This window comes from Lissotriton vulgaris, chromosome 3_1, assembly GCF_964263255.1.
Source record: "Lissotriton vulgaris chromosome 3_1, aLisVul1.2, whole genome shotgun sequence".
In the NCBI taxonomy this organism is placed as follows: Eukaryota; Metazoa; Chordata; class Amphibia; order Caudata; family Salamandridae; genus Lissotriton; species Lissotriton vulgaris.
This window is the reverse complement of record NC_141689.1, coordinates 1,189,037,431-1,189,063,053: the sequence shown is the minus strand read 5'-3', so window position 1 is coordinate 1,189,063,053 and position 25,623 is coordinate 1,189,037,431. Positions and strand designations below refer to the sequence as shown.

Genomic DNA, 25,623 nt, shown 5'->3' with positions numbered 1-25,623 from the left:
TTATTGGGCGTCTGCACTGCAATACATGCAAGGTTTGATCGGAGGTGGTGGAGTAGACCAAAGGATCACCAGCTCCTCTTTAGATGTTTATGCAGTGGTTTTGGGAGCAGAGGTTGAAAACAGTTTTTTTAAACTGTACTGATTTTGCATATTTTAAAAGGACTAGATTTGAGACAGTTATTGCTGCTGTTAAGATCTGGCCTGCATTCTTGAAAAAATATGGATTGGAGAGATTCAATAGATATACGCGTCTATATAAAAACAGATCCTTCCTGCAGGCAGTCTTTGCAGATGCAGTTATGGCGGGGTGGGCCGGAAAAGGAATAGTACAGATTGGTGATGTTATGGATGTAGAGGGGATGGTTCAATTTACAGAATTACTCACCAAATACAATATAGATAGTAGGAGCTTTTTTAAATATTTACAAGTTAGAAGTTTTTTGAGTACTAAGCAGGGAGGCCCCACAGGTTTTGGTAATAATGAAATTCTTGAGAGAATAGGGAAAAGGGGTGATTGCATTATTAGGGGTTTCTATGCGTGTTTAGCTGCAGGAAAACCGGACGTTCTCTGCACGCAGGGTAATAAGTGGGCTCAGAGACTGGGTATTGAAACACATTGGTTCCAGGAGTCGTTGGAGTTAGGGTGCACTATTCTCTGCTCTGCCCCGCTCCAGTCCCAACATTACAAAACAATATATTCCCTCTACTATACCCCTGCCAGGCTAGCACAATGGGGCAGCACCGCAGGGACTACTTGTCCACGATGCAATTTCCCGGAGGCAGATATTGTACATATCTTTGCTACCTGTCCACAACTGCACACATTGATTCAGGGTATGGAGGCGTTCTCAGGTAGACTACTAGGAATTCAAATTGCACTCTCACCAACTTTAATATTATTAGGGGTTAGGCTAGACCCTGACACTCCCCAGCGTGTATTCATGTTTGTAGCTATGGCAGTCTATAGATTAACAATTGCTAGGGCCTGGTTAGACAATAGACCCCCGATGCTTCAGCAATGGTTGGCAAGCCTGCTTGCGGCTTACAATTTAGAAAAGGCAATATATGCAAGGAGAGGTAAGAGAGGGAGGCTGCTTGGATTGAGAATCCGGGACCCTATCCAGAGGTGGAAGGAGGGATTAGAGATGATCTGAGTGAATGATTTAGATATCTAATACCTACTCTTTATTTTATACTTGGATATTACTCTTATCCTTGCCGTATTTTGCTTTTTGTTTTTCCTCGTTTATGCTCCTTTTTCTCGAAGAGATATGTAACCTAAGGGACAATCTAGATTGTTGGTAACCTTACTTTTTTGTTTTATATGTTGTTTTTTCATATGCTCAAATGTTTACGTTTATGCTTAACCTACACTCCGAGGTGGTTGTACTGTGATACACAATGTTTGTTGGAAAACATTTCCTTTAATAAATAAAAAAAACAAAAAAAAAAAAAAAAATCATGACCTCCTCAGTCAGTGTGAACAATTATACAATTGTGTACAATACAAAGGGACCAGCAAGGCTGAGGTATGCCACACGTAGCCTCCTCACTAGACACATGACAAAGAGTGCCTCAAGAGAGAATGCAAAAATATATTTAAAGTTCCGTCTTTTCCAACTTAACGTTCATGGTTTAAAAGTGCAAAAGAAAAAAAGGCGTGGTGATTGCAACAAAAAAATTAATGTGCACAATACTCAGAGCTAGGCACAGACACAATATTTAAGCGTGCATAAGCACACACACAAAGACAGATTCAAGCACAAAGTACATACAAAGAACATCAGAAACAGATATAGTAAAGAAAAGACATAGTCAGAATTAGATGTACACATGTATGAACACAAGCAAAGGTGCACAGGGGCAAAGCAGGCCCACAATCCCACGCACACACAGTCAAATGCACTCACAAAGGCACAGGCATGCACTTGCAGCAAAATGCTTCAGCGCCTCGTCAGGGGTAGTAAATGCTATACAAATACAATTTACAATTACAAGGTTGCTGACACACAAACATTCATATACAACACCCTCCCTCTGTATACCAAGATCTTACAGCTTGTTTAAATACATCAGAAAAGGTTACAGGAAAAATATATATTAAGGTATTATTAAGAATGTCTTTCAACATTGAAGATGTCAGAAAATGTTTAAGGTACAAGAAAATGTAAACTTAACATAGTTACCATTAATTACATAATTGCAAAAGAAAGTGCATCTGATCTACGTCAGCGATAACAGTAATCATATCAGAAATGTTCTCAGCAGAGTTGAGAACAAAGCACATGTTAGAGCTTTCTCCTAATCCATTTAGGAATGGCTAAATCCACACACAGAAAACAAGAGAAATATAGCAGGTTACAGTACAGTTGTGCTCACACAAGTGCATACAACCAGTGCAGAGGAATGGAAATTGTCCAAGGATATGTAGTTTGCCCATCCTACTGACAACATTTCTGATGTTTTGACATACCTTTCTAAACAAGCTAGATCCTGCTCCTATACCCTGTGCTACATCTAAGATTAAAAAGGTGACTAGAAGATTGCTGACATGATTTACTGTATATACTTTTTACCTTAAGCAGAAATACTCGGCTTGGTGTTTTGATTTCAAAGGTTCCTTCTTCTGCTTCCATCTTGCAATCAAACACCGCGTTGCATAAGTCAATGCTACCAAGGGGATTGGCATCATTTGCTGTCCTATAGTATAGCAAGTGACATCTCTTCTCATCGTAGCAGAACCAACGATACTTCCATCCCTTCATTGGTCCTTTGGTGCCAAACTTATTCAGATAACCACACAGTTTCTTCCTGGGCACCCGAGCTCCATCTTTAATTGGTTTGAGACAGGCATTGTCCTCTGCCTCCTGTAAAGGGCTCTCGTAGTTGTTAAATGAGTCTGTGGTGCCCTCAGTGGAACTTGCACTATATTTAGGATATGGTAAAGTCATTTCAGGAGGGGCTTCTACAGCACCAGAATTCAAAATGTGACTTTCTTCCATTTTATAAAGGTATATAAGGCAATGTGCTCCTGAAATATAAATGAGAAATAACCATTGTAAGGGACATATTTAACAAGATGGATTTACACAGTTGGGTTTTCCCAGCTTATCATTATTATCCTAAACCCATCTAGAAATAACGCACTTTATGCATGTTTGCAACTGAATTATACATCATGTGCAACAAAGAGCAACAAGGATTATGGACTGATGAATCTTTGTTTCAGAACGCTCTGTTTAAATATATATATATTGTAACGTTATAACTGGCTATTGTTTCTATGAATCTTCCAATTTTGTTGTGTCTCATTCAAGCTTCAATAACAATGTTTCTCTAAATGAACCTTTACTCCAGATTCCGTTGTTGTGTTTAACCCATCCCCTGCTGGTGACGGAACCACTCCTCCGCGGTCGCGCTGTGTTGATGATGGAGCAGTTCCGTCACGGCCCGCTCGGCACGCCTGCGCGGCGCGGATTCCGCGCCTGCGCTGAGCGCTCTATTGAGCGGGCGGGGCTGTGACGGAACCGCTTCGTCATGAGCACAGCGCAACCGCGGCTGGTGACGGAGCGGTTCCGTCACCAGCATGGGCGCGCCGCGTGGCCCCCCCGCCCCCTTAGCACTGCGGCGGAATAGCTGCCGCAGTGAAGGGGTTAAAAGACATAACTCCAGTTTTATGTTAGTTTCCTAAGATTCACTAACCTTTGCAAGTAAACCATGTATTAAAAAAATAATACTTGGATCCTATGAACAGATTTATTGACCACAGCTAAATATATAAATGTGAAATAGAACGTCTTAAAGAGATTACTCAGTGGGATGTGAATTAAGGGCAACAGGAGGTTGATAGTATTAGTCAACATAGAATCTGTAAAACCAAATAATTTCCCTCATGCAACAAACAGTGGCATCTTCCCAGAGGATGGGAGCATTTACTGCTTAGCTTTATTTTGTCCCCTCTTAATAATCTGTTATCGCCATCAAGAGTTGATCCCTGTGCTGGTGTTTTAAAAGCCGGGTTTTGGATATGATAGCTGGTCATTAACGTTCAGCTCAAAGAAAGTAGACAAGATTGTGTATTCCTTCCTCCAATACATTTCAACAAATATATTTAATTCTTCATGACAACAACTAACACAATCAACTGACTGACTTAGGACGAGGCTTCAGAAACATTCAAGAATGTATTGGCCTTGCAAACGCCTAGCAACTTAAATTCATCTCATTCAAGCTCAGAGCCAAAGCACAGCAGTTTTCCGTAGGGAAAGCAATCTCTGTTTGACTTGAACCACCAAGGAATTGCATCCAGTAAGACACTCACGGATGTCCTCTTAGCTGGCCAACTTTGTCCAGCTTCTAAAGCTGATGACTCACGCATTGCAGGATAACCATCTTGGACCGCGTCTGCACTTAAAGACCAACATGAACAGCTGCCTCCGACTGCATGATTCCTCAACAGACCACACCTCTAAGAACTAGCCAGCAATCTTAGCTCAGACACAACTGGACAGTAATCTCTACATCCCAACAAAATGCTCTTCAGAATGACCTGATACCCCGAGGTGATTTCAGTGACCCCAAAACAGATGTTGTGATCCTGCAACAGGATTTCAACAGGAACTTCTAGATGGCAACAGACACCCATTGCCAGATGATACCCCAACCTATGAAAGCCAATCCTCTGCATTTGCTCACAATTCAATGTCAGTAAGCAATAAAAGTACTAGTGTTGCAGATAGCTACAAGCTTACTCAAAAGCCTAAAAATTACTCTACCAACATGCAGGCAACGCGCCACCGAGGCTAAGCCTGCTTACTACCAGAATGTTATCAGTGAGGCTTCCAACAAAAAAGGGCACCCTTCAAGACAACTGGGCACTGCTTGAATCCACAAGACCCCTCGCTCACCAATTTCAACGAGAGGTGCTCGGCGATCAATATTTTCTTCAAGGGCAAGATTGACAAAAGTTGCCAAACACATTGACAACAAATCTACTTCGAAGACTTTAGTGATGATTCTATCATGCAATACCCCAAATGGCCTACCTTCCACATCCTCTCTGCAGAAGACCTGGCGAACATACTTCAGTACATTGGTTCCCAATACAAAAAGGATACCTGACACCTGGATTTCCAAAATCTTACTGAAGCTGAACCTAACCAAGATGGAGTTTGGTATAATCTCCAGAGATATTAAGCAACATTAGGCTCAGAAATGGCTAAACAAGATGAATATTGGACTCTCTGTGCTATTAATTACAGGCAGTAAAATCCACAGGGTTCTTCATTGATACTAATCATGCCTTCAGCAAGCACACTGAGGCATTAAGGCATTCAAGGGTGGCACCCCTTTATACCTGACAACCAGGGTCAAGTTGTGAGGGTGGCTTTGCAAGATGTGCAATAGTGGAACTGTCAGTCTAGAATAAAAAAATGCAGAAAGGAAAAAAACCTGATTTCATGACATAACTGGAAATTTTATCCAGACGCAATCTCTAAGGCATCATCCATCCCGCACATGAAAAATACCAAAAAAGGCCAACACCCTATCCTGTTTATGTGACACTGTGCAGTATTTGAACCAATTAAATTAAAGACATGAGATATAGCTCACCATGTACCACCTCTGTCTTCACTGCCAAGCCAGGTTCTCCCTGGACCAGAAACAAGCATCCTGGAACTGGTTACTGCGTATCACCCCTCATCAGCCAGGCTAACTTGATTCCAGTGGTACAGCGAGCATGGGACCCATGTCTGGGAATACCCACCCCACTTAGGGCAAAAAATGCTCTGACAACAAATGATGCCAAGCTAGCCTGGATGATGAGGGGTGTTACTCAGAAACCGGTTCTAGGATGCTTATTCCAGTCCAGGGAGGACCCGACTTGGCAGTTTGTACTGGACTGTTCCCATGAGGAATAGAGTCAAGACTGATATGCATATTGCCGGTTCCAAACTGGGGTGGTGTAGTGAGCAAATAACCATGGATTTAACCCAGATCTCTTGACTAGGGTTAAATGTTTGATTTATTCAGCATTCTGTCCTTCATTTGTTGCCACAGCACTCTTATATTTAGCCACTGGATGTTCAACCCATGATCACATAAAAGACAATCTCTAACAACTGCCCAATGAAGCCCTGCTTCCTGGCTCATCGAAATTGAACACCAGAGAAATAAAGGAGCAACATTAATGAGATCTTGAACATACTCAAGGCCTAGTTCTTGATGCATAGAGAAGTGAGGGGTAGAAGGAGGGACCCCCAGCAGGCGTTGGCAAAATCTATTTTCCTCTGCTTGGATACACCCAACATCTCTGTAGCCCCATACCCCCATACCAAACGTCACAGTTGGGAGGCATTTCGCTTTATATATTTCTAAGATTGGGTGACAAGGTTTCTACCAATACAGGCAGCAAGAGAAAAACGGATTCCAACAGCACAAGAGAAACAAGTCAGTCTGCTTGCACAGCCTGCACAGACCAAGTTCAAGCATCATCAAAATCCAGGATATGAAATAAAGCTCACCCTGTCAAATTTCCTCCCTCCTAGTACTAGCTTTGGTGTTTCTAGGGCCACGCACCATTAAAAAAGCTTTTGAGAAGGAAGTCTCCAAATCAAGCCCATTCATACATTTTCTGAAACATAAAATCTAATTTCTTAGGCTGTTAGCCATTCTGGTAAGAAGCACCGCACCATCATCTTATAATAATGCGGGCACAGCCTTTTTTCTCAGCACGCGGGACGTCTGCCTCAACAGACACCAGTGTTCTCTAAAGATCATTAATATAAAGTAAAACAACAATGGGGGCAAGTACACACCCTTGGCGTACTCCACGATTGAGTTTAAAAGGTGCAGTACTCTTGCCAGGCTTCGCAAATCTCAGTGCAGCCGAAAGATCCTGGTGGAGGAGTTTTAGGAAGGAAACCAGACCTGCCTTGAGGCCCTTGGACACATGGGTAGCACATAGTTTAGACCTGTTGATACAATCAAATGTACTTGATAAATACATAAATGCAAAATGGATTTGGATTTGGGTGCCCTTTGAGTATTTGTATTTAGCCACAATAAGATGTGAATTAAGGCACTGTTTGATTACCCCAAGGCCCTTCCTAAAACCAAATTGCACTCGAGAGAGGATATTATTCTCACCTAGCCAGGAAAGAATCCGTTCCAATATACCTCTGCCAATTATTTTGGTTGTAGAATCGAGCATGGTTAATGGTGGGTAGCACTGTGGGTCATGGGGATAAGTACAATAATTGATATACGCTAAGAAGGCGGAGTACTCTCCTGACAAATTGGGTTAATGACACTAGTAAGCACAGGGGTCAAAACCAAGGATCCTCTTTAAATAAATCCATCTGGGCCCAACAACTTTTTGCAAAGACTATAAGAGCGGTCCTGATTTTGTTGGACCTCTCTGCCGCCTTCGACACGGTGCCCCATGCTCTGCTCTTGGCCAGGTTGGCGGAAGTGGGCATCTCTGGACGTGTCCTCTCCTGGTTTACTTCTTTCCTGACCAATAGGACGCAACAAGTGTGGATGCCGCCTTATGCCTCGCGGCGAAAGAATCTTACTACAGGTGTGCCCCAGGGGTCCACATTGAGTCCCCTGTTGTTTAACATATATATGACCCCCTTAATTCATCTGGCAGAGCAGCTGGGGGCCAAAATAATGGCTTACGTCGACGACACCCAGTTGTTGTTCACCTGGCCGAAGGACAATCTGGATGCCTCGGTGGTGCGCTCGTGTCTTGTCTCTGTCTTCCGCTGGCTTGCCCTGGCACAGCTTAAGTGTAATGAGGAAAAGTCAGAGGTTCTTCTTTATGGTACCTTCCCGGACGATTTCAGAGACGTCATTTGGCCAGTCGATCTGCCCTGCCCTAAATAAATAGGAGGCCCGGCGAAAAATCTAGGGGTCTGGTTCGGGCAGGATCTCAAGTTTGAAGACCATCGAAAAAAAACTGACTGGTATCTGCTTTGCCACTCTTAAAGCGTTAAAAAGGTTCTTCCCACTCCTCCCGAGAGAGGCTAAAGAAACGGTTTTGCATGCCCTCATTCTTTCTATCCTCGATTATGCCAACGCACTGTTCAGTGGCCTACCTGCCTATTTTATCCAGCGGCTCCAGGTCATCCAAAATGCGGCTGTGCAGCTTTTATTCCAACTTTCTAGGAGAGCCAGTGTGTGATCTCACCTTCGCAGTCTTCACTGGCTCCCAGTCGCCCATCGAATCCTGTTTAAATCTTTGGTTTTCTCGTTTCGGGCCACCCACCAATTAGGTCCTTTGTATCTGCAAAAAAGGTTTGTCATGTATGTTCCCCGTCGCGCTCTTCGCTCTGCAAATTTGTACCAAATGACCGTGCCCAAATTTAAGTATTCAAGACTGGATGGTCAATCCATTTCTATCCAGACTGCCAGGGCCTGGAACACTCTCCCACTGCATCTAAGAGCGTCTCCTACAACCTCTATGTTCAAGAAGGGGCTCAAAACACATTTGTTTAACATTACCATATAATCATTTTTTCTAAGCGCATTCTTTTCTGGATAACCTCAATCACCGCGCCAGGATACTTTGTAGTAGCAGAACGCGATATAAAAACATTTATAACATAACTATCATGGATGGCTTTAAGAACTTTCCTTAAAAGGGAGCCTGTTGCATGAAGAAGCCTCAATCCGTCTCTCATCTGAGATCACTTAATTGGAGGAGTAAACAGAAGAAAAGTGTTCAGTCCAAACCTCGGGGGCGATGTGAATGGTAACTTTATCTGGGGACAGGATTGGTAATAGACCTGCCTGAACCACCGTTACGAACCCCTGAGAATCGTTGTTCTGACAGGTGACAACAATAGCCTCCCATTTTTTATACTTGACGGGTAACTTCCTATTTCGCAATGCCAAAGCATATGCCTTTCTGCTGGCCGAAATTATGCTCTGATCTCTAGGGATTTGCTTTAGGGCCCCTATGCAGGCCATCATTTGCTGCCCTACGATCTTTGTCAAACCATGATTTACCATTGGGGGAACCCTGCCCATGGATCTTGTCAGCATGCCTTTTACGCGAAGCCTAAGTTCCATGAAACACCTGCAGCCCTACATCTATGGCCAAGCACATTCACCATCTTGCCAGAAATCAGGTGTCAGCTGCCCATGTCTCAAAACTTCCCTCATCCACCCCGTTGCCACACTCCCTTTTGAGTTAACCCCATGCCTCACTTGCTGCAGTTTCTTCTCTCTACTGTAAAACGTTCCATTGCTTTGTGTCTACATTCAGGCTCTAATGGGCCACAAATAAAAGCATGCCTACAATTACTACTCCAACTGTTGCCAAAGTTATTTCGTCAAACAGTTCAACCACTGTCAGATATTATTTCCAGCATACACAGCTAATGTGGCAGATAAACCGACAACTATATAATTTCACTACAAAACTGACAATAACTATATATAAATCCTGTGCTCAGACTTAATAGATCTAGGGTTGGTTCTCTCTTCTTAACCACATGACATAAGAATAAATCTCACTGGGCTCAGAAAGCAGGGGTAGGTAGAAAAAAGCACATTAGACAAGCATTGGTCAGATACTCAGTGCAAATGTACGAGTCCATAGAACACATGAAGTGGACATATCTGGAAGAAGCTGGAAGGACTGGAATGTTCAAATGTTAGTTCTTCCATGGCGTTGTCACATATTATCAAATGAAATGCCTTTCAGATACTCAAGACTTAGTTTGGCTAATGGCACATTCAACCACACAGTTTCTCAAAGAGGGCAGGCAATACTAAACTGTCACTGGGCCACTCATGATGCAATTTATGCCCTCTGTCCTGGTAGTACAGATGTAGGAAAGTCTGCACCCGTTTGAAGTCTTAGCTTAGTTTAGCAAATAGAATATTAACGTGTTGATAGGGCCTATCAGCACTGCACTCAATGTTTAGCAAAGAGCCTTTAAAAAAATACAGCTCTTTGGATCCTTCCCTTTCCTACTAAAAATCACTATTTTAGTCTCACCCTACGACGGCCGAGTTTGACTAAGGAAGTTGGGAGAATTAAAGAGATCTATCGGAACTGGTGTAAATACACCAGAGAAGGTATTATAGAATTCTAATGGGATCTGATCCACCCAAGAAGCCTTCCAATTTGCTAGTTGACTCCATAGTTATTGCTGTTGTCCACAGAGCTAGCTATCCTTGTTCTCTCCTCTCTACCTTCCCACAAATTACATTTAAACCTGCATCACAAATTGTGCACACGTACTCCTGTTCCATGTAGAGGTGGGAAAAGATTAGACGTCACCTGCAAAGTCTAGAATGTCACTCTTTCCCAGACTTTCTCTCCCCCCCCCCACAGCCCTCCTACCCCCCAAAAGAGTGATCATTTCCATTTTTCAGGAGGATTCATTCCTGTAAGCAGGGGGGCATGTGGAGCATTAAAAAACAGGCAATAATCAAGATTGAAGGTAGAATATGCCAGGCTGGTAGTGGGAGGAACTTTGGGCATGGGACCTTTTGCAGGGAGGGGGCCAGTGCTAAGTCTGGTAGAGATAGTGGAGGTCCATGGATGAGACTTTGAAGGAGAGAAGCAGGATTACGTTTCTGGCAGAGAATGGTGCCATGTATGGGGGTTCAAACAAAGGGATAACGAAAAGCAACCACGTGGCGGCAATCCTTCACCTGCTCTGAGAAGCGAGGAACTATCACAAAATATGTCCCTTTTTAGCTTGACACGTCACATAGTTCGCAAAGTTCAAAAATTAATTATGGTAAGTGGTGAATTGGCCAAGCGCTTTTCCTGCGAATCAGTTAGTGAAGCTAGGGCTCAACTCTGTTCGTGAGACCTAGATACAGGAAGAGGGGTTTGGGGAGGCAGACCACCTCCTTAAGTCTTGTTTCTCTTAGTCCCAAATCTGACCTACTAATAATGTGTGATCAAAGTAAGATGAACAAAAATACATCTTCCTGCAGAACAACATATTGCTATAATGAAAGATTTGGAATTGTGCCCACCAACAAAAAGTACATATAAACATGCAAGATTTTCATAAAAGGACTGGCTGGTTCTGAAAACCAAGTTCCAGAAAAGGCTGTTTAAGGAACGGGTTTGCCTGGTTGGTGAAAAATAATATAATAAAGGAGAGGCTAGGAGCAGGTCCTGGCAAATGCTACCCCAGCACCAACGGACAAAGCTGGAGGCAAGGGCACTTGATCCCGGCCATAACAAAGGTGGGCTCTGGGTCATGCCCTGCAATCAGAATTCACTGGGAAGATCAAAGGTCTTACCCAGCAGACTCCACGGGGTGGGTGTGATCAAACTTCTGTGGCCGGACAATGGGATGTTCAGTGTGATTGAAAGTAAACTCTGCACATAATGATTGACATGCAGTGCGAAGGGGAGTGCCCCAGTGGGTTCTGGGTGCATGTAGATCAGGTGCAGTACACAACAGAATGCATTGCCCCTTGTCTTTGTAAGAAGAGCTCTGTGTAGAGGGGGACTAGGTCGATAGCCAAGGACTATAACTTGGGGCCACTGGCCAGCGCCAAAGGCTGTCCCTTCTATTTTGTGCTGTGGGACAGTGTGGAGTGGAAAGCCAAGGCTAGCCCTTCATTTGGAGTATGTGTAAGGGAAATGTTGGTTAGAAACAGGTTGCCAGAAAAGCAATAAATAAACGTTGGGCTAAGTGTATGGCCTGGGTTCAGGCCATGGCCAAATGTTGATTTTATGGTTAGGGAACTAGGTTGGGGGTTCTGGGTGGAGGTGCATTGGGCACAAGTCATAGCCAAAGGCCAATCCATGTAATGTGTGGTCACTGTTCAAAACCTGCTTCAGGGGAAATGGGACTGGACACAACGTACAGTGAAGGTCCGGGCCCTTCACCTACATTGAGCTCTAGGATTTGGAACACCCAAAGCCCACTGAAGCTAATGCCCAATAGGAACAGTGGTGGACTACTGGGCTTCATACAGTATGTGTAGGAAATTGGGTTATTGATTGAGGAGGGCAAAAACCCAAATCATGGAACAATCGCAATCCTGGTCAGGGTGAAGCAAATAGTCACTAAATTAACCTGTGCTTAACCTTCTAGTAGTTTGGCACAAAAGCAGTCAGACAGCACACAACCAGCGCTAAAGTGAAAACACAAACAAAACATCACACCAATTTCGATAAATAGAGTAAAATGTAATAAATAAAATTATACCAAAAATGAATTCGATCAAGTTAGTTGAACTGGATTTATGATTTTTAACATTTGTATGTGAAAAATAGCACCTATAAGATCAAAGCACCAACCGTGGGTATATGGTCGCGCATGCATGAGGCAAAGTCAAAAGATAAGGTCCAACGCAATGCAGCGCGTGTTGGTTACACACAGTGGATTCGGCTCTGTCTTGGCTTATCTTCGTATTTAGAAGAAATTTCCCAGAAAATTTCTTGAGAAGGTAAAGTTAAGCAGGCCAAAGCAGCCGGCGGAGTCTGACGAAGCGTTGCCATTGTCGGTGAGCCACTGGATGCAGTGATGTTGAACATTTCTACTTTCAGACTTTATCACTTTTTGGAGATTTGTGAATCTTCAGGAGGACTAATCGGTCCTGCCTCAAATGTCCTACTGAACAGGATTTGCTGCTGTTGAGAAGAATGTAAAAAGAACACTTGATGGACAGAATACAGAACAATGTCATAATTTCACCCCAGTACAGAAATCTGCACCTAAATCCATCGTGTTTTTCTCACCATGCCATTCCAGTTTGGTCCCAGCCATATGCAAATTAGTCTTGACCCTGCCAAAATGGGAACAGTCCAGCCTAAACTGCCAGGCCAGGTCCTCCCTGGACTGGAAACAAGCATCCTAGGACCGGTTTCGGGCTTTCAGCCCTCATCAGCCAGGATAGCTTGACTCCAGTGGCATGGAGAGCATGGGACCCACGTCTGGGCATACCCGTCCCACTCTGGCTGGCAAATGCAAAAAGAACAATTGATGGACAGAATGCAGAACAATGTCATACATTCACCCCAGAACAGAGATCTGGGCCTAAATCCATTGTTTTTTGCTCGCCATTCTAGTTTGGTCCCAGCCATATGCAAACCAGTCTTGACCCTGCGCCCAATGGGAACAGTCCAGCCTAAACTGCTGCTGATGATGGATGGATTCAACCCAGACCTGTGACTGGGGGTGAGTGTCTGAAAAGTTTCAGCGCTACGTCCATCATCTCATTGTGTTTGCTTTGTTTGCCCTATGTGGGAAGGGTATGCCCAGACGTGGGTCCCTTGCTCACTTTGCCACTGGATTCAAGCTAGCCTGGCTGATGAGGGGTGTTATCCCGAAACCGGTCCCAGGATGCTTGTTTGCCATTCAGGGAAGACCTGGCTTGGCAGTTCGGCCTGGGCTGTTCACATGAGGCACAGGGTCAAAGACTGATTTGCATATAGCTGGGTCTGAACTGAGGTGGCGAAGTGAGTATAATGAACGATGATGGATTCAACCCAGATCCGTGACTGGGGGTGAGTGTCTGAAACATTTCAGCTCTCCTTCCATTATCTCCTTTTGTTTGCTTTGTTCACCCTAAGTTGGCAGGGTATGCCCAGACCTGGGTCCCTTGCTCACTTTTCCACTGTATTCAAGCTATCCTGACTGATGAGGGTGTTACCCCGAACAGTCCCAGGATGCTTGTTTACGTTTCAGGGAAGACCTGGCTTGGCAGTTCGGGCTGGACTGTTTCCATGAGGCACAGAGTCAAGAATGATTTGGATATAGCTTGGTCTGAACTGCGGTGGCGAAGTGAGCTAAAGAACAATGACAGACTCAACCCAGATCTGTGACTGGGGTGAGTGTCTGAAAAGTTTCAGCGCTCCGTACATCATCTCCTTGTGTTTGCATTGAGAAGAATGTAGCAGAGCTACTGTGATGGCAGGTCAACTGGTGATGCTCCTTCGATGTATCAATGAGCAGGTAGGTCCATATCTCCTACCAGTTCTTAGGCCACTTTTTGGTGAATTTTTAAAAGTACTCTGTTTCAGGTTTTGGCTGGGAAGGCACCATTAGCATTGCTTCCAAAGAAGCAGGACTGGGTGGGCACAACTTAGAAGGCCAGGACTCACTCCAGGCAGAGCCCATGTGCAAGGTTTAAGGTCTCTGAACCTTGCTATGACACTGTCACTCACACAGGAGACCAGTCAATTCCAATTAGCCATTTGAGTCACTCTGGCAGCCCTGAGATCAAGCTGCAAGGCAGGCCTCAAGCAGCAGGGCAGTCTTCTGAGGGTATAAAGTAAGCTCCAAACAGCAGGAAAATCCTCTGGTTGCATCAGGGCAGTCATCCGAGGTACACAGCAGTCCTTTGGGGGCTTTGCCACAGGTCCATGAGTGTACTGAAACGTTGGCCTGAGGGTCCAATAGTTATACCTGGTGCCATCCTGTAAGGTGGGTAACACTTATAGACTATCCCCACATCTGATTCTGGAGATTTCCTTCCTCCCACTGCACAGGCTCCAAGCAGTCTAGGGTGAGAAAAGGCTGGCATCAAGTTCCTTTGTTAGTGTACCTGAAGCAGTCCTTTGAAATGTAAGTGGGGCAGGGAGCAGCTCCACCACACCCATCCTGACAGGATGGCCAATCTTGCCAACACCTAATACCCCTTTGTCTCTCTGGCTGGGAGGAATACACAAAGGGCAACTGCCAACTATTCACAGACATGTGACCCAGAACACAGGCTGTAGGTACCACCAAATGGGTAGGACAAGAAAGCGCCAACTTTCTAAAAGTAAAAACTGTAAAGAGAACCTAGCTACTATTTTGTGGTACTGCTATTTAATTGAACAGACACACTAAAAGAACCAATGTGGGGATATGCTTGGATCTGGTTATTTATTTAACCTTTTCTTTTTGCATTTCAGGAATGCTTCTGACTTATTTTCAAGCATCTGAATATGAACAAAACACTATTAATTTTAACATCCAAAGACATTTTTTTTTCAAACAAATCCATAAACACATAAACAAATAATACTGTGACAACAAATGTGTAACACTTAAAACATACAGTAATGCACCATTCTTTTTGCACACTAGTTTTTACAAAAACCCTTTAGGTTTGATATTTGTACACTGAAGGGAAGCATCAAATATCAGTCTGTTCTTTTAGAAAACATTTTCCCAAAAATGCCAACACGTTTCAAGTGCCAGTGTAAATAATGGGCTCTCATCAGGGCTTCTTTATTTGTTGTCTGACTCAGAGTGCAGATAAATCTAATGGATAAACATAAATAAAATATGGGTAAGTGCAATATACCCTTGCCTTTTTTTTTTATTTATATACACTATACATTAGCAGGGTTCTCTGCTGCACCCAGCTTTTATCCACCGATATTCAGTTCAACTGGGGTCATATCTGTGTTCATTGGGGGCTGCAGGGGCAAAAGGATCGACTGTTTATTATTTTAAAGTATCTAGACCCCACTTATGATCAATTGCACAGTGTGTCTGAGCCGTGTACCTGAATCATGGAAGGCAGCGTTTTTCCTTTCATATGAGCATATATTTCACACTGTTGCCGGGCTGTTCCAATTAATTCTTCCCAGCAGGGGACATTTGTGACATTTACTTAATTTCACTGTACTGCTACAATACATTAATGCATTCGCTAATACTGGTTGTTGCTGTGGGGACGGAGCGCATGCCTAATTGTTTACGTGCAGTGTTTCCTTTTTCGTTCAGAATGCTCGTGGGTGCCGTTTAGAATATTATTTACATTTGCCATTGTTTTGAAAGTGGACTGCATACCTGTTTGTCATGAAGCGACGTCTCCCTTTTGATTTGTGTTGCTTACGGGTGAGGTTCTGTGTTACTTTTCTCCCTGCGGGCGATAGTTCAATAGTTTTTCAGTAGCTGAAGCCAACACTGCACATTTATAACCTCTATAGCCCCGTAACTGAATATTATGGTCTTACTTTTGTTATGAATGCCCTCACTTGCAGCAGTCTTCTCTCATTCACTGTCATACCGTTTCCGTCTATGCAGCAGCAGTAACTTCCTGTTTTGCTCTCACTTTAACACCCCTCGTCTCCAAGTGTATTATGGGTGTTGTGGTCTTTGTCATTAGTTTGTTTCATGTCCTTGAGAGTTCAGTCATCTCATTCAGGCCAGAGACAGTGCAATTGAATTTCAGAATAAGATATGCTTCTTTTTGGAGGAGCAACTCCATCACATCGCCTCCACTCGCATTTACTGTGATTCCTGCTAGGACAGTCCATCTTAAGTCATTTTCTCAATTTTTTTCTCCAAATAATGAGTAACCATGGGCGCATATAGCACTTTCTTTTTAATTTTTGAGCTATTTATTTGTTGGTTTCTTTTACCAATGTAGATATTTGAACATGGACAAATTATGGCGTAAATTAAATTTTTTGTTTTACAGTTGGTAAATTGATTGTGTTTTCATTTAATAGTTTTGTAGCAGCATTCTGCACCTTCTATCGTCAATTCGCACACAGAGCAATTGCCACACTTATGGTGGCCCTGGACCAGTTTCATTTTCCATTGTGTCCTTAAATCACTTTTGGGGCGGTTCGATGACATATCGACTCTAATGATTTGTTGCCCAATGGAGATGTTATTCTTCATTGCGAACAGCGGTCTTGGGAATGGACATTTGAGCCCTTGTAACAGATGCCAGTTTTTAAGGATTATCTGCCAAAACCTATTAGTACCGGGACCATATGTTGACACACACACCAATTTTTCTAGCGGTTGTTTATCTTTTTCTGGAGAAGTACTTCACGTGGGGTAAACCACGCCCTTTTGGTTGCATGTTTAAGTAATTTCTTCGAGTACCCTCTTTTCAGCATTTGTTGGTAGAAAATGGACGCATGGATTTCTAAATCTTCTCTTTGTGGACAGTTCCTACGCATGCTTAATAGCTGTCCGTAAGGAAGATTGTCCTTTAGATTATGGGGGTGTGAGCTACTGTGATGTAAAATTGTATTCCTGTTGGTGGCTTTGCGATGTAATGTAGTTATCAATACTTCATCCAGTGGAACAATTTCAACATCCAGGAATGTCAAGCTAGTCTTACTCTTGGTAATACTGAATTTGATATATTGGTGCATGTTGTTCAGCCATCCATGGAACATATTCAAGTCTTCTTCTGTGCCCATCCACAAACACCAAATGTCATCTATATATCGATGCCATTGTAAGATGCTTCTTTCAAACGGATAGTTGTTGAAAATGAATTTCTCCCCGTACTTGGCCATGAAGAGCCCCACCATTTCTGGTGCGAAGGGACACCCCATAGCGGTGCCCTTCGTTTGCAAGTAGAATGATTCCTCAAATTTAAAGTAGTTCTTCTTTAAAGCTACTTCTGCCAACCATAGAATAAAGTCTGTTGGAACTCTGTGGGGCAGCAAGATATCAAATTTAGTATTACCAAGAGTAAGACCAGCTTGACATTCCTGGATGTTGAAATTGTTCCAGGAGGAATATTGATGACTACATTACATTGCAAAGCCACCAACAGGAATACAATTTTGCATCACAGTAGCTCACATCTCCATAATCTTAAGGACAATCTTCCTTACGGACAGCTAGAAAGAGGGAGTAAGAACTGTTCACCAAGTGAAGATTTTGAAATCCATGCGTCCATTTTCTGCCAACAAATGATGGAAAGAGGGTATTCGAAGAAATCACTTAAACTTGCAACCAAAAGGGCGGGGTTTAACCCACATGAAGTACTTTCCAAAAAAAAGTTAAACAACTGCTATAAAAATTGGTGTGTGCGTCTACATATGGTCCCGCCACTAATAAGTTTCGACAGATAATCCTAAAAAAACTGCCATCTGTTACAAGGGATCAAATGTCCAGTCCCAAGACCGCTGTTCGCAATGATGAAGAACATCTCCATTGGGCAAGAAATCATTAGAGGCGATAACAAAAACTTACCTTTTGGGAGAAGGGGGGAGGCGAGGAGGCCCCCACTGCAGCCGCCACCGCCAGGAGTCAATTTGCCCAGTCCACAGCGCCGCCGCCCCGGGACCACATCTCCCGGCAGCCTGAGCGGTGGCGCTGCTCTTTGACACGGCGGAAGCGCCAGGCGGCGCCTACAAACAGCACTCTCCTCCGCTCCGCGGGACGCCGAGCTAAGCCCGGGCAAAGGGCGGGCCCTCTGTGGCCCTCAGAGGCACGAAGAGGCCGGGTCGGGCCACCCCATTTGGCTGCTACGAAGTTGGAGGTACTGTATCTCTTCATATCGATTCTGACATTGCACTGTTTTCACATCATGTCCATCTGGGAGGAGCTGAATGCCCTGTGTGGTACGAACTACGCCCAGAATGTATCTACCCCCCCTATAGTGGGTAGAGATTCCGATGAGGTAAATGACATTGACATTGAGAATACCGACAAAATGTGCACTAGTTCCTCACTACAACCCTCCAATCCACCAATAATATTGCCATTAGAGGCGATATGTCATCGAACCGCCCCAAAAGTGATTCAAGAACACAATGGAAAATTAAACTGGTCCAGGGCCACCATAAGTGTGGCATTTGCTCTATGTGCGAATTGACGATAGAAGGTACAGAATTCTGCCAATAAACCATTAAATGGAAACACAATCAATTTATCAACTGTAAAACAAAAAATGTAATTTACACCGTAGTTTGTCCGTGTTCAAAGATCTACATTGGTAAAACAAAACAACAAATCAACGGATTGTCCAGCACCGCTCGAGAATTAAAAAGAAAGTGCTAAACGCGCCCATGGTTACTCATTATATTGAAAAAAAACATGAAGAAAATTACTTAAGATGGACTGTCCTAGCAGGAATCACAGTAAACGCAAGAGGAGGCGATGTGGAGGAGTTGCTCTTCCAAAAAGATTGCACTGTCTCTGGCCTGAATGAGATGACAGAACTCTCACGGACATGAAACAAACTAATAACAAAGACTACGAACCCATAATACACTTGGAGACGAGTGGTGGGAAAGTGAGAGCAAAACAGGAAGTTACTGCTGCTGCATAAATGGAAATGGTGTCAGGGATGCCTGGTTTCACCCTGGAGATACCCAGTAAGGGACCATCTCACAGGGAAAACCAGGACGGGTTCCCCAGCAGTCTACAGCGCCAGGACACTCGGTTAGAGTAACAGTGCGCTTTACAAATATCCCACATTTACATTTAAGGTGAATGAGAGAAGATGGATGCAAGCAAGGGCTTTCATAACAAAAGTAAGACCATAATATTCAGAAGCGGGGCTATAGCGGTTATGAATGTGCAGTGTTGGCTTCAGCTACTAAAAAAATTATTGAAATATCGCCCGCAGGCAGAAAATTGATACGGTACCTCACCCGCAAGCAACACAAATCAAAAGGGAGACACCGCTTCATGAAAAACAGGTATGCGGCCCGCTTTCAAAACATCAGCAGTTGCAACCATGCATTACAAAAATAATGGCAAATGTAAATAATTTTCTAAACGGCACCCGCAAGCATTCAGTACAAAAAAGGAAACGCTGCCCGTTAACAATTAGGCATGCGCTACGTCCCCCCAGCAACAACCAGTATTAGCGAATGCATTAATGTATTGTAAGAGTACAGTGATATTAAGTAGATGTCACAAATGTCCCCTGCAGGGAAGAATTAATTTGACCAGCCTGCAAACATCGTGAACTATATGCCTGTATGAAAGGAAAAACATCGCCTTCTATGATTCAGGTACACGGCTCAGACACACTGTGCAATTGATCATTAGTGCAGTCTAGGGGCCAGATGTAGGAGACCAAATACCGGTCGGTAACAGCTGATTTCGGCCATTACCAACCGGTATTTGGTGTTTGACATGTAGGGGGCTTGAGATTCACAGAATCGGTAAATTTACTGAATCGGTTAATTTACGGATTCTGTAAAGCTAGATGTAGGTGGCACAGTAAACAGTGCCACAGGCCCTTAAGAATTCGTTATTTACCACCCAATACTATTGGGTGGTAAATAACGAATTCCTGTGTACATGCACATCTGTGCATGTACACCTGTGCCATGTGGCACACATACATGCCCTGAGGGCATGTATGTGTGGCACATGGCACACAAGCCTGAATCAGGGGTGCAACAGGTTGTCAAAGTGACACCCTGTCCCCCTTGTCAATTCGGTAATTTTACCGAATCAGTATTTACCGATTCGGTAATTGCCATTGGTTCCTATGGGCCTCAAGGCCCATAGGAATCAATGGCAATTACTGAATCGGTAAATACTGATTCGGTAATTACCGAATAATGCTGAATCGTTAATTTATTCGGCAAATATACCTACATAGCATTTACCGATTTGTAAATACTGAATCGGTAAAATTCGGTATTTACCAATCGGTAAATACTAATTACCTACATCGGGCCCTAGATACTTTATAATATTAAACAGTCGATCCTTTTGCCCCTGCAGCCCCCAATGAAGACAGAAATGACTCCAGTTCAACCAAAAATCGGTGACTAAAAGCTGGATACAGCCAGTAACCCTTCTAATGTATAGCGTATATAAATTAAAAAAAGACGAGGGTATATTGCACTTACACATATTTTATTTATGTTTATCCATTAGATTTATCTGCAAACTGAGTTAGACAACAAATAAAGAAGCCCTGATGAGAGCCCTATGATTTACACTGGGACTTGAAACGCGTCAGCATTTTGGGAAAAATGTTTTCTAAAAGAACAGACTGATATTTTTTGCTTCTCTTCAGTGTACAAATATCAAACCTAAAGGTTTATTGTAAAAACTAGTATGCAAAAAGAATGGTGCATTACTGTATGTTTTAAGTGTTACACATTTGTTGTCACAGTATTATTTGTTATGTGTGTATGGATTTGTTTGAAACAATTTTGTATTTGGATGTTAAAACGAATAGTGTTATGTTCATTCTCAGACGCTTGAAAATATTTCAGAAGTATTCCTGAAATGCAAAAAGAAAAGGTTAAATAAATAACCAGATCCAAGCCTTTACCCATGTTGGTTCTTGTAGTGTGTCTGTTCAATCAAATAGCAGTACCACGAAACAGTAGCTAGGTTCTCGTTACAGTTTTCACTTAAAAGGCCCTACCTTGTTACGGTCTTAGGGCCTAACTTCTCGCAAGATAACTTTCTAAAACTGACATTTTCAGAACAGGGTATTAAAATCTGACTTTACAAAATGATTATGTTTTTAAGGTTACAGTTATTTGAATGCCAAACATGACATTTTACCTGTTCAAATCAGAAGTTAGCACTTAATAAGTGTAGTAAGATAATTGAATGTTATCCTATAGGAGAGGTGGGCCTCACAGTAGTGAAACACAGATTTGGAAGTTTTTTCACTACCAGGACATGTAAAACTGAAAAAACACATAGCCTACCATTTAATTACAAAGCATCCAGCCCCATGTGCATGTTAGGGCCTACCTAAGGGGTGGCATATGTATTAAAAAGGGAAGTTTAGGTGGTCTGAAAAAATGTTTGTTTTGCCAGGTCAAATTGACAGTTTAAAACTGCATGCAAGCTGCAATGGCAGACCTGAGACATGATTTAAAGGGCTAGTTAAGTGGGTGGCACAATAAGTGCTGCAGGCCAAGTAGTAGTATTTAATTTACAGGCTCTGGGTACATGTAGTGCCACTTTAATAGGGACGAATAAGTACATTAAATGTGACAATTGGGTGTAAGCCAATTTTACCAACTTTAAAGGAGTGAGCACAAGCACTTTAACACTGGTTAACAGTGATAAAGTGTACCCTGGACCTAAAGCTAACAAAAACTAATTTCAGTAAATGGGAGGAGAAGGTACAAAGGTTTGGGGGGACCCTGCAGAGAGGGCCAAGTCCAACAGTATGTCATACCAAAATTTGCAAAAATAAAAGCTTACAATTAATATTGTCTCAATGTAGTACTGAGACCCACAGCTTACAAACATAATTATAAAACATTTCAGATATCTTTAATAATACTTAAGTGGAAGAAATATTGTGCTCAAGGTCCAAAACCTAAAAACCACTGAAAATACGAAGTTATTTCTAGGTAATCACCCTCAACATCGTCACTTTGCACTGTTCATTACATGTAAGCTAGCATTTGAAAGTCTGTAACTAGTACTACTTGTGTGCAGCAAAGCCCACAAACCATGCAAAGCAGATACATGCAGACAGTTATGTTTGGTTGGAAAGGTATGATGTAGAATGTCTGATGTGGAAAAAGATGGAAGCAGCACTTTAAATCCTGACGCATAGTCTAGTCTTCTTGTGGCAAATTTATCACTGCTGGTATGAACACCAATATTTATACGGTATGTGAGAAGTGACAGGATTTGCTTCATTCACCTTTGTTTGAACATACCTCATAGATGACGCATCTCATAGAAAGCATGTTTTTAATTAGACTTGAGAACACACAGTGATCTGAAGCTTGAAGGGCTATGGTTTATGGTCCTCACTGAGGTGAGGTAGGTTTGTGGTTTTTAATATTTGGATGGGGAGGAAGTTACAAAGTCTGCAGGCTTCACCTGTGAATGAAAGAACTCCAGGTCAGGCTTTGTTAAAGTGTGGTACTTTAATCTGCAACAGGGTGTTGGGACAAAGGCCGCATCTAGTGTAGCAGGTCTGGAATTTTGGTTGAGAGTTCTGTGTGCACTAAGTGCAGAAATTTGATTGTGATCCTGTGAGTTACTAAAAGTGCAAAGTCATCATGGCTGAGGTAGTGTGACCCCAGTGTATAAGGTATAGTACGACCATTGTATTTTGCACCCATTATAATTGTTTTCAGATGATTTTTGCATTCATAAGTAGAGTCCATTTGCATAGTCCAGAGAAGTGAGTAGAATGGTAACTAGTCAAAATATCGAGCTTTTTATTTCGACTAGACATAATCTCGAGTTAAAAATATAGAATAGACATAATATTGACTAGACATATATAGACTGCAAAAATATCGAATCAAAAATATAGAATGGACATAATATCGACTAGACAGAATATAGACAACAAAAATATCGAATTTAAGGTAAGTTAATATTAATATTTAATTTTTGTGTAATATAATTCTGTAGCGGGTTGTGGGTTTATAGGGGAATAGGGTGGGAAGTAATTTAATTATAATTAATTAAGTATGTTATTTTATTTATTGGTATTTATTTAGAATTAATTGTTAAATTATAATTAATTGGTATTTAATTAAAATATAATTGCTAATAAATTTTAATTGATTAATTGATAAATATTTTATTTTTAGTAATTTATTTTCTGTAGCGGGTTGTGGGTTTTTAGGGGAATAGGGTGGGAAGTAATTTTATTATAATTAATCAAATATGTAATATAATTTTTGCGTATTTATTTAGAATTAATTGTTAATTAAATATTAATTGGCAATTAATTAAAATATAATTGGTAATTAAATTTGATTGATTAATTGATAACTATGTTAATTTTAGTAATTTATTTTATGTAACGGGTTGTAGGTTTATAGGGGAATCGGGTGGCAAGTAATTTATTATAATTAATTAAATATGTTATTTTAATTATTGGTATTTATTTAGAATTAATTGTAAATTAATTATTAATTTGTAATTAAATAAAATATATTTTGTAATTTATTGTTATTGATTAATTGATAATTATGTTACTTTTATTAAATTAATTTCTGTAGTGGGTTGTATGTTTTAGGGGAATAGATTGTAAAGTAATTTATTTGTAAGTAATTACATTTTTGAATAAAACATTTATTGAGTTAATTTTTCAAAATACGTTTAAATTGTTAATTATTTTATTATTAATAGGTAAATAATTTGCATTAGTAGGTAATTTTTATTATTAAATAATTTTTATTTGTATTTTAAATTAATTATTTAATATATTTTACACAATTGTAAAATATTTTAATTAATTTGTAATTGGTGTTACTATTTCTATTATTTATATTTAAATAAGAAGTATTTACTTGCCCTACTATTGCACTCACTGTAGTTGGAATAGTAATTTTAGCCCTACGCTATCCAACGCTTTCCCTACTGGTGCACTCACTGGAGTTGGAATAGTAATTTTTACCCCTACACTATCCAATGCTTTCCCTACTGTTGCACTCACTGGAGTGGGAATAGTAATTTTTACCCCTACGTTATCCAACGCTTTCCCTACTGTTGCACCCTCTGAAGTGGGAATAGTAATTTTAACCCTACGCTATCCAACGCTTACCCTACTGTTACACTCACTGGAGTTGGAATAGTAATTTAAACCCCTACGCTATCCAATGTATTCCCTACTGTTGCACTCTCTGGAGTTGGAATAGTAATTTTTACCTCTACGCTATCCAACGCTTTCCCTACTGTTGCACTCGCTGGAGTGGGAATAGTAATTTTTACCCCTACGCTATCCAATGCGTTTTCTACTGTTGCACTCACTGGAGTCGTTACAGAAAATTTAACCCTTTTGCTATCCTACGTAAAAAATGTGTATTTTAAATTAATTATTTAATATATTTTACACAATTGTAAAATATTTTAATTAATTTGTAATTGGTGTTACTATTTCTATTATTTATATTTAAATAAGAAGTATTTACTTGCCCTACTATTGCACTAACTGTAGTTGGAATAGTAATTTCAGCCCTAAGCTACCCACTGCTTTCCCTACTGTTGCACTCACTGGAGTTGGAATAGTGATTTTTACCCCTACACTATCCAATACTTTCCCTACTGTTGCACTCACCGGAGTGGGAATAGTCATTTTTACCCCTACGCTATCCAACGCTTACCCTACTGTTGCACTCACTGGAATTGGAATAGTAAATTAAACCCCTACGCTATCCAACGCTTTCCCTACTGTTGCACTCTCTGGAGTGGGAATAGTAATTTATACCCCTACGCTATCCAACGCCTACCCTACTGTTACACTCACTGGAGTTGGAATAGTAATTTAAACCCCTACGGTATCCAATGTATTCCCTACTGTTGCACTTTCTGGAGGTGGAATAGTAATTTTTACCTCTACGCTATCCAACGCTTACCCTACTGTTACACTCTCTGGAGTGGGAATAGTAATTTTTATCCCTAGGCTATCCAACGCTTTCCTTACTGTTGCACTCTTTGGAGTAGGAATAGTAATTTTTACCCCTACGCTATCCAACGCTTTCCCTATTGTTGCACTCTCTGGAGTGGGAATAGTAATTTTTACCCCTACGCTATCCAATGCTTTCTCTACTGTTGCACTCCCTGGAGTTGTTACAGTAAATTTAACCCTTTTGCTATCCTACTTAAAAAATATTGTATATGTTTTTATATAATACTAGCAGCCCGCCCCAGCGTTGCCTGGGGGCAATGAGGCTTCAGGGCCAACCCGGCAAGTTGCACAAATCCTCTCTCTCATAACTGTCTCCCTCCCGCCCCCCTCCGCCCGACTCACTCCCGCGCTCCGTGCTTCTGTCGCCTGGCCTCCTGCATGGACACGGACACGGACCAAGAATATCCAATTTCGAATGTGATTGCAGTGGCTCCGCGTGATTTTGTTGTTATTACCGGCAAGTTGCACAAATCCTTTCTCTCCCTCCCGCCCGCATCTTCAGGTATGTATCTAGGAATAGATATGTGTGGGCACGGGTGCCCATGTGTACGTGTATATCTG

The 25,623-nt window shown here is 41.8% G+C and overlaps 1 protein-coding gene across 1 annotated transcript in view; it reads right to left on the bottom strand.

The window, feature by feature from the left end:
* The window catches only part of TBC1D2 (TBC1 domain family member 2), a 516,269-nt gene that overhangs the window by 446,031 nt on the left and 44,615 nt on the right, over positions 1–25,623 (bottom strand). Inside the window, exon 2 of the mRNA XM_086961651.1 lies at positions 2,577–3,031. Coding sequence (XP_086817777.1) covers positions 2,577–3,002 — 426 coding nt within the window. The 5' untranslated portion in view covers positions 3,003–3,031. The remainder of the gene's footprint in view (positions 1–2,576; positions 3,032–25,623) is intronic.